The sequence below is a fragment of the Saccopteryx bilineata genome, chromosome 3 (genome assembly GCF_036850765.1).
Source record: "Saccopteryx bilineata isolate mSacBil1 chromosome 3, mSacBil1_pri_phased_curated, whole genome shotgun sequence".
NCBI classification, from domain to species: domain Eukaryota; kingdom Metazoa; phylum Chordata; class Mammalia; order Chiroptera; family Emballonuridae; genus Saccopteryx; species Saccopteryx bilineata.
Window position 1 is genome coordinate 207,146,744 of NC_089492.1, and position 12,403 is coordinate 207,159,146.

A 12,403-nucleotide genomic window follows, 5' to 3' on the forward strand; every position below is an offset into this window, starting at 1 on the left:
GGTTGGTCTTAACGTTCTTTAGAAGTGAGAAAGACTGCTCATATGCATACGTAGAGCCAAACATTGTCAGTACAGCAATACTCACGCTGCAGTGTGTGGTATGTGATGGGAGCGCATTCCAAGTTTTGACAATCATCTGGTCCGCGGGTTGAAATTTTTTCATCTCTCCCCACTTGTGTTTGCTTGCCAACTCTACTTGCTGTCGTGCAAGTCTTTCCAAAACTTCATTCAGTGACTTGAACTTATTCACCCACATGTCTGAGGCCTTCAGGTCAGCAGCTTGTAGCTCCAAATATCTGATGGAAACACGGGGAAGTAACTCAGGTCAGCGCTGTCCACTGCACACTCGTGTGGATGGGTGATGAACTTAAAAAGACGAGTGAGGCCCTGGACGGTTGGCTCAGTGGTAGAGTGTTGGCCTGCCATGCAGGAGTCCCAGGTTCGATTCCCGGCCAGGGCACACAGGAGAAGTGCTCATCTGCTTCTCCAGCCCTCCCCCTCTCCTTCCTCTCTGTCTCTCTCTTCTCCTCCCGCAGCCAAGGCTCCATTGGAGCAAAGTTGGCCCCGGCACTGAGGATGGCTCCATGGCCTCTGCCTCAGGCGCTAGAATGGCCCTGGTTGCAACAGAGCAACGCTCCAGATGGGCAGAGCATCACCCCCTGGTGGGCATGCTGGGTGGATCCCGGTCGGGCGCATGCGGGAGTCTGTCTGCCTCCCCATTTCCAACTTCAGAAAAAAAAGAAAAAAAAAAAAAAAGACGAGTGCGCTCACGAAATTCTCCAAAGCGCGCTTTGAATGACTGCAAGAGATTAGATGTGAAGCCCGCTAGCTGCTGGAGATCAAGATGTTGAGCTCGGTCATTTGCTGTGCATGCATTTTTAAACTCTTCCAGTTATTCAAAGTGTAGTAAATGACCTGTTTTAATGTCGGCAATGAAGAGTTCCAGCTTGTTTTCAACTGCAAACACTGCTTGTTGAAGGGATAAGACTGTATTTCCAACACCTTGCATTTTCACATTGAGCTGGTTCAGATGTTCAGTTATGTCCACGAGATAGGAGAACTTCAGGAGCCACTCAGTGTTAGCTAACTCAGGATGCTCGACGTTTTTCATTTCAAGAAAAGTCCAGATTTCGCTCAGACAAGCTGCGAAACAGCCGAGCACCTTCCCTCTTGACAACCAATGCACATTGCTGTGCAGAAGCAGACCAGGATAATTATTCCCAACTTCATCCAGCAGTGTTTTAAACTGGCAATCATTTAAAGCTCAGGCAACAATAAAGTTGATCACTCAAATGACCAGCGACATCACCTCACCAAGCTGCTCGCCACACATCTGAGCACAAAGTGCCTGCTGATGTAGGATGCACTGAAAACTTAGGATGGGTCTCTTTTCATGTTCACGAAGAAGCGCTACGAATCCTCTGTTTTTCCCCACCATGCACGGAGCACCACCAGTACACACAGAAATGTTTATCCATCCGTAGATTTTTTTCTTTAGCAAACTCAGTGAAAGACTTGAATAAATCCTCCCCTCTTGTTGTCTCTTTCATAGGCAAAACAGCAAGACTTGCCTCACATAGTGTGTCACTGACAGCATACCTTGCAATCACGCTGAACTGGGATAAATGGCTTACATCTGTTGACTCATCCAAAGCGAGAGAAAAGAATGGTGCTGCATTTATGTCCTTCACTTGTGTTGCCTCAATTTGATTTGCCATCATGATGGTATGATCATGAACAGTTCTTGCCTACAGAGGCATGTTTTTTATGCGTTTATCTTTTTATCCGAAAAGTCGTCAAAAAGTTCATTGGCAACATCAACCATATGTTTTGGCATACTCCTCATCTGTGAATGGCTTTCCATTTCTCACAATTGCTAAAGCACCAGCAAAGCTAAGCCAAATTCCAATCACTTTGTTGGGTCCAAACATGGAGTTGCTGCTGACTAGCTTGTACTTTGCACAGCTCTTAACATGCTTTCTTCCTGCTGTCCCCTGCTGGATATTTCAATGCAAATGTAGTATGGTGTGTGTCAAAATGCCACTTTATATTTGACCATTTCATTGATGCAATTTTATCATTGCATATTAGACACACTGAAGAACCTGCTCTCTCCACAAAGGCAAATTCCTCTGTCCATTCCTGCTGAAAAGTACGATACTCATCTTTTTTTCTTTTAGCCATCTTCTTCATCAAAAGGGCTTCTGCAATTAGCTAGCTGACTACTTGATTAAAATGAGGGAAGTTTACTTTCTGACCTCACAACGACCCATATACATTATGCATTATCCAATAAAAATTAAGTGTTGTCCCAGAGGACAGCTGTGATTGGCTCCAGCCACCCGCAACTTTGAACATGAGCAGTAAGAAATGAATGGATTGTAATACATGAGAATGTTTTATATTTTTAACATTATTATTTTATTAAAGATTTGTCTGTGAGCCAGATGCAGCCATCAAAAGAGCCACATCTGGCTCACAAGCCATAGGTTCCTGACCCCTGGACTAGTAGATGTTATACTCACCTCCTCCTGTGACCAAACTGGAATTACAACTAAAACAGAACCATCAACCTAAGTAAACAACTGAAGACTAGCTGAAGAAAAGTCTTATAACCACAGGAAAAATTGATCAAAACTGTTTAATGGAAAAATATTTAATTTTAAGTATAAACAAACTATATTTAATCTGGAATAAATTTACGTATTCCTACAACATCCATCAAAACACCATGAAGAACAAGTGATAACATATAATCTGTATTCCAAAAACATTTTCAAATTAGTTGTTTAATATACATTTTCCTATGAAACAATACTGTAAATACATTTAGTAGCAAAGCTTTGAAGAACCAAGAGAAGCTTAGTGAACTGGTAATTTGGCTGAAGTACAGGATTATACTTCTCAATTTGTCTATACCTAAATGATTCCTATGTACATTTCCTTTGGCCTATAAATGAGATTAACTTTCTACCTCCTTCTGTCTCCCTTTCCTGACATTTAAAAAATATTCTTTGCTTTTAGTAGTCAGTAGCTGTAATATAGAACTATATTGCAAAAGTAGATGTCTTATTCATTCCTGGTACCTATAATTTTGCTTATTTAAATGTTAATAATGCCCAATCTGCCTGAAAATTTTCATTTTTCAAAACCCAGCACAGATGCTGTTACCAGCTTATTTTCCCTTGTGTTTTTCAAAGGAGTCCATATGGTGGTTGAGTGCACTGGATGGGCTTTGAGTTATATAGTCTGAAGTAGCATCCTACCTCTATCACTGCCTACTGTTTGACCATGGGGTATTATTTAATACCCAAGAACCTCAATTTTATTATATGTAAAACATGAATAATAATGATGCTACTTACTCAAAGGGCTGTTGTAAAGATTAAAAGAAATAATGAAACTATAACACTTAGTACAGTGTCTAGCAGAGACTGTTAAATGAATGGCAGCTACTATAATGCTGTATTTTTCACTATAGATTGTGACCCTGTTGATGCTGTGAATTGTGTTTCAATCTTTATCTTCAGTTCAAAATCCAGTGCCTAGTACATAGTGGGTGCTATGATGATAGATGGAAGGGAAGGTAGGATGTGGAAGATGAGATAAGGAAAGCACTTGAATTGGGATCCAGGTTCTTTTCTAGATATGCCATGAGGACAGGATGTAGGGACAGGGAAGATTGAACCATAGCTCTTGCCAGGTCTGGGGCGAGGGTTTCCACAGTGGCTTCTGTGAAGATCTTAATAGGATATAAGAGGCTCCAAATTAAAAAATTTCTAAGAACAGTAGGTAAAATTAGGAACAAAGTTGATTAGGTAATGAGAGCAGGAATTACAGGGGTTGGGAATCAAAGACGACACTGGAATGGATCACAGTAAACTGCAGGAAGTGAAAAAGCTCCATTTGCCACATTAAACAGGAAGTGATAAGGGCTCTTCTGGCTAGGTCAACTGCAGAATTCACTTATGGGATATATGCAAATGCATTTGTCAAGAGAGGAATATTATTGTTAAAATATTGTCATTAATTGCCATTCTTAAAATTTTTAAAAAGATTTTATTTATTCATTTTAAAGAGGAGAAAGAGAGAGAGAGAGAGAGAGAGAGAAAGAGAGAGAGAGAGGAGATGGGGGGAGAGGAACAGGAAGCATCAACTTCCATATGTGCCTTGAGCAGTCAAGCCTAGGGTTTCGAACCGGCGACCTCGGCATTCCAAGTTGGTGCTTTATCTACTGCGTCACCACAGGTCAGGCCTCATTCTCAAAATCTTAAATATTGATGACATACTCTCTAATGTAATGTCTCTGTGAGCAGAACAGAAAAGAATAGGCCAAACTGAATTCCATCCTGGCTTGACCATTTACTACTTGTATAACTCTGGGCCAGTTACTTAATCATTGTGAGTTTGTTTCTATATCCACTCAACTGGGAATATCAACAACATGTGAGACTATTGTGAAGGACAGTTAATAATAATAACGTGTCTGAAAATGCACGGCCTATAGAGGGCCAAGCTCTCTCAATATACAGTAATACTAAATAGAAACTATTATTGTTATGTTATGGCTCAACAATAAATTCAGCCATTTATAAAAAATAACCTGCTTAATCCTCTTTCCTATTCCATACTGTTCTTAGTGGTCATAGTTGTTATAACATGTAGAACAATGCTGTATCTGCAAAGTGTGTTTCAATACTTCCTTCAACGTTTAGAGAAGTACAAAAACTAGATAATAAAGTGATTATTAATGATTACACACTCATTTCATTAATATTTGAAAGTTAATATTTATGTTGAAAGTCAAAGATTCTGGTAAATACTAGCAATACAGGCAAAAGTTAAGCTGAAAATTATGAACTGATTTTGGTTATATATTTTTTTCACTGTGAAGTGCTACATTACAAGAATAAGGTGATCACTTTGTAAGTTATACAAATATCTAATCACTATATTGTACACCTGAAACAAATATAACATTGTATGTCAACTGTGATTAAAAATAAACCAATAAACAAATAAAATGAAAAATCACTAAAATAAGAAAGTAACCTTTTTAAAATTAACCCTTTTAAGAAGTTGGTCTAACAAATAGCAATTTTCATAATAAACCTACTACAACCAGTATTTTGACTTAAACTTTTACTTTTTTTCATTTATCCTTTCTTTAGTTATAAAATTTAAAACAGGTAAATGTATTAAAATTTGCTCAGGCCTGACCAGGTGGTGGCGCAGTGGATAGAGCATCGGACTAGGATGCGGAAGGACCGAGGTTCAAGACCCCGAGGTCGCCAGCTTGAGCGCGGGCTCATCTGGCTTGAGCAAAAAAGCTCACCAGCTTGGACCCAAGGTCTCTGGCTCCAGCAAGGGGTTACTCGGTCTGCTGAAGGCCCGCGGTCAAGGCACATATGAGAAAGCAATCAATGAACAACTAAGAAGTCACAACGCACAACAAGAAACTAATGATTGATGCTTCTCATCTCTCTCTCCGTTCCTGTCTGTCTGTCCCTGTCTATTTCTGCCTATGTAAAAAAAAAAAAAAAAAAAAATTTGCTCAGAAAATATAATGAAAGGATTCTCCAACTGAATACTCATAATGATTTATATTATTTAGTAAATTTAATCTCTTCTATCTTTGAAGATTTCACTATAAACTGATTCTATTCAACTTAACCCTATTTTCCACAACTTAGTCACATAAATTCTTAATTGAATCTGGCCTCCTCTAAACTGCCAACCTCTGTGATCTGAGCCCACTCTCACCCCTGAGCTCTGTGGTCCCCAGCTATGTACTCACTCACTCTCCTCTCTAGCACGTGTTCTGACTGGGGTTTACTTAAGCCCAGGACTCTGGCCTATTCTGAATCGCACAATTAGCACCTCATCACTAACTGTTTTAGCTTTTAATTTGCACAATCTAGCTCTTTATTTTAACAGTAGAATTCCACCCTTGATTTTCTTCACTTGTTTCTATAACATAAAAGATTGTTTTTCATAGGCCACACATAAAAAATCAGTGTTAAAGTTAAACCTCCTCTGAATTATTTCTTTTTTTTTTTTTCCTTTCTTTCTGAAGCTGGAAACGGGGAGAGACAGTCGGACAGACTCCCGCATGCGCCCAACCGGGATCCACCCGGCACGCCCCCCAGGGAGGGGCGCTCTGCCCACCAGGGGGCGATGCTCTGCCCCTCCGGGGCGTCGCTCTGCGGGGACCAGAGCCACTCTAGCGCCTGGGGCAGAGGCCAAGGAGCCATCCCCAGCGCCCGGGCCATCTTTGCTCCAATGGAGCCTCAGCTGCGGGTGGGGAAGAGAGAGACAGAGAGGATGGAGGGGGGGCGGGGGTGGAGAAGCAGATGGGCGCTTCTCCTGTGTGCCCTGGCCGGGAATCGAACTCGAGTCCCCCGCACGCCAGGCCAACGCTCTACCGCTGAGCCAATCGGCCAGGGCCACCTCTGAATTATCATCTGACAGTTCTGATGAGAAGAATATTATTATTTTTAGTCATGGTACTTGACAGGCAAATTTAATATTTGCTGACTGATTTTTAGGCTTGTCTTAGAAGTCAAGTCAATCCACATAGAATTTTCTTAATTCAGCAACATCAAAACTTTCTTCTCATACTAGAAGTCAAAATTAAAAATGGGAGATTTTTTAATTTTAGTCATAATTTCCTTGAAAAAAACCTTTTGAGTGCAAGTAATAAGGCTCGGGTTCTCAAAAGAATAAGGATTTCTAGAATATGCTTATTTGTAACTTGTTTTTTCATAGTTGGCTATTAGATGAGAATAGATTATAGAAAATGCACACAAATAAGTAAAAATTATACATAATCCCAAATCCCTCACATGTTATTATAGCTAAAAATCAGAATTTACAAGAATAACCCCCAAAACTTTAGGATAAATTAAACCACATCTAAAATTTATCATTTCTGTTAATATTTTGTCTCTTCATTCAGAATTTACTTAGATTAACTACCTCCAGCAAGTATTACTCAAAACATTCAGACTTTAACTAAAGAGTGTAACACCAGGAAAGGGTAATGTCCAAACTTTTCCCTTTGAGGTTTAAATTAAATTAGCAGCCAAAATGAGTTTTTTTCTTAACAAAGTGGTTTATGTTACCTAATCAAATCTCATTGCTGCAAATAAACATTATTGTAAAAATAACTCAAGATAAGATGAGAAATGTGCTTTCATTCATGTTTAGAAAGATATTTATCATTAGAAAATAATAGAGAATAAGGAATTGACCTAGAGCCACATTAACAAAAAGTATTTCTCAAATAAAAATACATTAGTTTAAATAAATTATTTAATATCGTATCTTAGTAAAACTGTCTGAATTTTATGAGTCAGATCTCACAGATTCAAGGTAGTGCCCGTTTAAAAGTGCTCAAATACTAAGAAATCTGTTAACTGATATTAGGCAAGTATCCTTTTATGCAATCTCAGAAATACCACCATGTAGGGGAAAAGAAGAGTAAAAAGACTTCCCTCTACCCACAACGGTAAATACCACAAATTTATTGGTATAAAAAATTTAGTTTAACTAAAGTCACTTTGACACTTAGACAAACTATCAAGGGTCCTTAGATCACAATAAAAAATAGGTTTCTTGCAAATATTAATTGACTATTTTAGATTATGATTAAAGAGGTTTCAGGAAACTAAATCCTCAATATTGGAACAGAAAAAAATCTTGTTAAAAAGAAGACAATCTTCTAAAACAATTATAATCAAGGACTCACAGAAAACATTTATTATGAAAGAGGCAGTCATAACCAGTAATAAAGTGTTGTTACAATACAGAGGAAGGAAGAAATATGTGAAGATCAAAATTTATCACTTACCTCATGATTCAGCTCTGCTATCTGATCTTTCAGTTCCCTAATATACTGGTTAGAATCAGACTTGCTAAGCTGTCCTTGAAGCTTTCCTTCTTCTTTCTGTTTTGTGACAACAAGGCAAAAACAAAAGAAAAATTTCACAGCATGTACTCAAATATTTGAAATTATAGGACAGCATAATAGCACATCCTTTAAGTGGCTAAATTCTGAACAAGTCTGTTCTCAAACTATGTCTGAACAATAATTCATAGTAAACTATACTGAATATTTCTAAATAATGTTTAATGGAACTGGCTACAATAAAAACAATTTACAAAATGTACATTTTTGAGAGACTCTTACAAATCAATAGTTAAGTGGATCTACTTGTGAAATAATTACCCTAGAATTTCAAAGCCACTTATCATTTTGAGGGCAAGTAATTTTTCTTTGTAAGAAATTCAATGCTTAGTTGAGAAGGTCGTGAGACTCCTACAGCTACACTAGGAATCTGCTTTTGCTTGGGGAACAGAGAATGGGAGGAAAAAAAGGTTCTCCTATCCCTCTTAAAAAGGAGGACAGCTCTGAATCTCTTCTGCTCAATGAGCTGAGAGATGTGTGCTGGGAGCCCTGACTATAGCTGATTAAATGTGCTCCACGCCTAAGAGTTGTTCCAGAACTGTACAGGGGCCATTTTCCAGGGATATAGATTGGGGAGGGAAGGAGCTGCTGCCTTCTTATAGCATCTGAAAATAAATGTAAACTTTTAAGATAAAGGATTTACTAGGGAGTGAAAACAGGATTGTTTTTGACCTCTGGATTATTTGTAATTAGGAAGCCACATATGATACTTACAATGTTAAAAAGCTTTGATCCAGAGACATCTAATTTAAACTACTAATTCCTGAAAACAGGAAAAGTACTGAGTTACTTTTAACAGTCACCAATCACTCATTTTCTTCCATGGAGACAACTACTGTTAACAGTTTTATAATGTAGTCTTCCCATGTTATTATGTACATATATAATCAAACATATATGTTTACACACATACTTTTATTTGTACTACAGACTCTGTACACACTGGTTTTTTTTATGAAGCATTTTTTTTTTCCTGAAGTGAGAAGCAGGGAGGCAGAGAGAGAGAATCTCGCATGCACCCAACCGGGATCCACCCACTAGGGGGTGATACTCTGCCCATCTGGGCCATTGCTCTGTTACAACTGGAGCCATTTTAGCACCTGAAGCAGGCCATGGAGCTGTCCTCAGTGCCCAGGCCAACTTTGCTCCAATGGAGCCTTGGCTGCAGGAGGAGAAGAGAGAGAAAGAAAGGAGAGGGGGGGAAGGGTAGAGAAGCAGATAGACACTTCTCCTGTGTGCCCTGACCGGGAATCAAACCCTGGACTTCCACACATGGGGATTTCCACACATGGGGGCTCTACCACTGAGCCAAATGGCCAGGGCCTATAAAGCATTTTTTCAAGTTATTTATTTATTTATTTAAGTATTCATTTATTCATTTTAGAGAGGGGAGAGAGAGAGAAAGAGAAAGAGAAAGAGAGAGAGAAGTGGGAGAGGAGCAGGAAGCATCAACTGCCATGTGTCTTGACCAGGCACGCCCACGGTTTCAAACCAAGGACTTCAGCATTCCATTTGACATTTTATCCATTGCGCCACCACAGGTTAGGCCACACTGTTCTATATTTGCTATTGTCTCTCAAGAATACAATTTGAAGATCATTCAATATCCATATGTGTAGAGCAGCAAGATATACATTTTGATTTGGGAGAGCTTTGAAAGTCCTCTAAAAGTTATCTTAGTGTTATCTAACTATTTAGAGGTTTTTTTGAAAGTAGGTTTTAAATGTGCCTTAGGTCCTGTACAATTACCTTGAGAGTAATGGATTGCAGTGAAGAGCATTTTCCAGTGTGGGATACCTACTGCTATCTTTCCATTCACAGTGGGAAGGGACTTTGGACATCACCTGATTTGGTCCTCTGACTTCAGCTAGTCTCCCCTTCATTTTCTTTCTACACACACTCCCCTAACGTCCTTTGTAGAAAGAGAAACTAACTAGAACTGCTCCAGCAACAGAACTGGTAGCCCTTCTATAGAGTCAGGGCACCATTCTAACACAACTGCTCTTCCACACTAATTGTCTTTGCCACCTCAATTGAATTCTTAACTACACTGTCTGTTCCTTGAATCCTTTAATCAAGTTATTCCTATAAGCCTGCGATTTTCAACCTTTTTTTTTTTTTCATTTTTCCGAAGCTGGAAACGGGGAGGCAGTCAGACAGACTCCCGCATGTGCCCAACCGGGATCCACCTGGCATGCCCACCAGGGGGCGATGCTTTGCCCCTCTGGGGCGTCGCTCTGTTGCATCCAGAGCCATTCTAGCGCCTGAGGCAGAGGTCACAGAGCCATCCCCAGCACCCCGGCCATCTTTGCTCCAATGGAGCCTCGCTGCAGGAGGGGAAGAGAGAGACAGAGAGGAAGGAGAGGGGGAGGGGTGGAAAAGTAAATGGGCGCCTCTCCTGTGTGCCCTGGCCAGGAATTGAACCCGGGACTCCTGCATGCCAGGCCGACGCTCTACCACTGAGCCAACCGGCCAGGGCCAATTTTCAACCTTTTTCATCTCATGGCACATATAAACTAATTACTGAAATTATAGCACAACAAAAAAATATATTTTTTCCTATCTGACAAAAAAATAGGTATAATTTTGATTGATTTACACTGGACATCTATTATGTTGAATGTTGTCATTTTATTTAACTTTTAATGGAAAAGAGGTCAGTGCTTCTAGCTAGTCAGATATTGCATGTTTTAAAAATTCTTATGAGCCCTGGCTGGTTGGCTCAGTAGTGGAGCATTGGCCTGGTATGTGGATGTCCCGGTTCAATTCCTGGTCAGGGCACACAGGAGAAGCAACCATCTGCTTCTCCACCCCTCCCCCTTCTCCCTCCTCTTTATCTCTCTCTTCCCCTCCCACAGCCAAGGCTCCACTGGAGCAAGTTGGCCCAGGCACTGAGGATGGCATCATGGCCTTGCCTCAGGAGCTAAAAGGGCTCCGGTTACAATGGAGGAATGGCCCCAGATGGATCCTAGTGGATCCTGCCAGGTGGATCCTGGTCTGGCGCATGTGAGAATCTGTCTCTCTGCCTCCCTGCTTCTCACTTAAGAAAAATACAAGAAAAAAAATTCTTGTGGCACATGTGTTGAAAATGGCTGCTGTATCCCATCCCTTTATTGAGTTTTAGTTCTTTTATTGTTGGCAACCTGTCTTAAGAACCTTTAACTGGAATATGGCCTTGTTGGGCAAACAAGTGTGTTAGGCTTGCTCGCTTTTATTTTTCCTGATTGGTGCATGAGCACATGGCAGCACCATGTGTGTGTAGTCTATGTAAAGCTGTAGGTGCCTGCCCGCCCAGGTGGCAGACTGTAGATTGCCTGCCACCATTGGGAGAGGCTGTTGTTGCTATTGTTTGCTAGAGAAGGAACTCCCCCTGCCTGGCCTGTTTGCTCATCAGCCCTGAGAGAGGGAAGCAGTACCTGCCTGCTTGCTCATCTGCCATTGCAACTCTAATAAACGGAATGGCTCACCATTTTCTGGCTCCACAGTTCCTTTACTGACTGCCCAAATCTAAGGTCAACCTGCATGGCCATGGCCACTGGCCTTATAGCCTGCTAAAGCAGTTAACATAAATATTAGTTGCCCAGTTGTAAAAGAACAACCATAGTTTCTACAGGCTCTAAAACTTATATATTTAAATACATGACTACCACATCTAAATCACTAAGAAAATATACCTTATTTAATAATTACTATATTCCAAATATGACAGGCTTCTTAAATATACACAAAAGATACCTATGAATTTTAGCCATAAGCCTGTATTTAAGAAATATATATATATTTATATATATAAATAAAATTGAAAATTTAGTTAAAATGTCAGCCAGAGAAGGGCAAAACCAACAGAAGAGCAGACACACCAAGTCAAAGTCCTAACAAAATTATCTCTGAAGTTTTCCTTACCTGTTTTTTCACTTATATGAACCAATAAAGTTCCTTTATTATTTGAATAAGTTTACATATGGGTTTCTGTCACTTGCAACCATAATAGCTAGAATATTTTGAGCATTTATCAGACCTTCTCCATTGAGGCTCCTCAAAGGAATTAAGCCCTACCTCTTAAAAGCATCATTGTATATAATTCACCTCCTAAATTCAGTCTGTTTCATGACTATCTTAAGATTTTCCTTGATTTTCTATAGACTTACTCTATCTCAGTCATGTAAATCCCAAAGAGGGAAAGGATGATGTCAAGTTGAAAGGAATAAGTACTGAGTGAGTAAAGTGAGAAGAATGTAAGAAAGAGAAAAATATAGGGGGAGAGACTACTCACTAATGAAACCATTATTTTCCTAAAATGTATTTCCCAAGTAACATGTAATATAATAAATGGCAGCAACTGAGTAAGTAGATATACTTCCAAAAGAAACTAATTTGATGAGAATCACTCATTTGAATATATGTGTTCAGCTGTCTGTTTTGATGGCTTTTAAT

General features: G+C 39.6%; 1 protein-coding gene across 5 annotated transcripts in view; it reads right to left on the bottom strand.

Annotated features, from left to right (window-relative positions):
* EVI5 (ecotropic viral integration site 5) overlaps positions 1 to 12,403 on the bottom strand; it is a 269,819-nt gene that overhangs the window by 37,389 nt on the left and 220,027 nt on the right. For 4 of the 5 annotated variants that reach the window (XM_066268649.1, XM_066268645.1, XM_066268646.1 and 1 more), the window contains one exon: positions 7,853 to 7,948. In XM_066268649.1, coding sequence (XP_066124746.1) covers positions 7,853 to 7,948 — 96 coding nt within the window. Of the gene's footprint in view, positions 1 to 257; positions 297 to 7,852; positions 7,949 to 12,403 lie in introns of those variants that run through there. The other variant, XM_066268648.1, reaches the window with a different exon arrangement.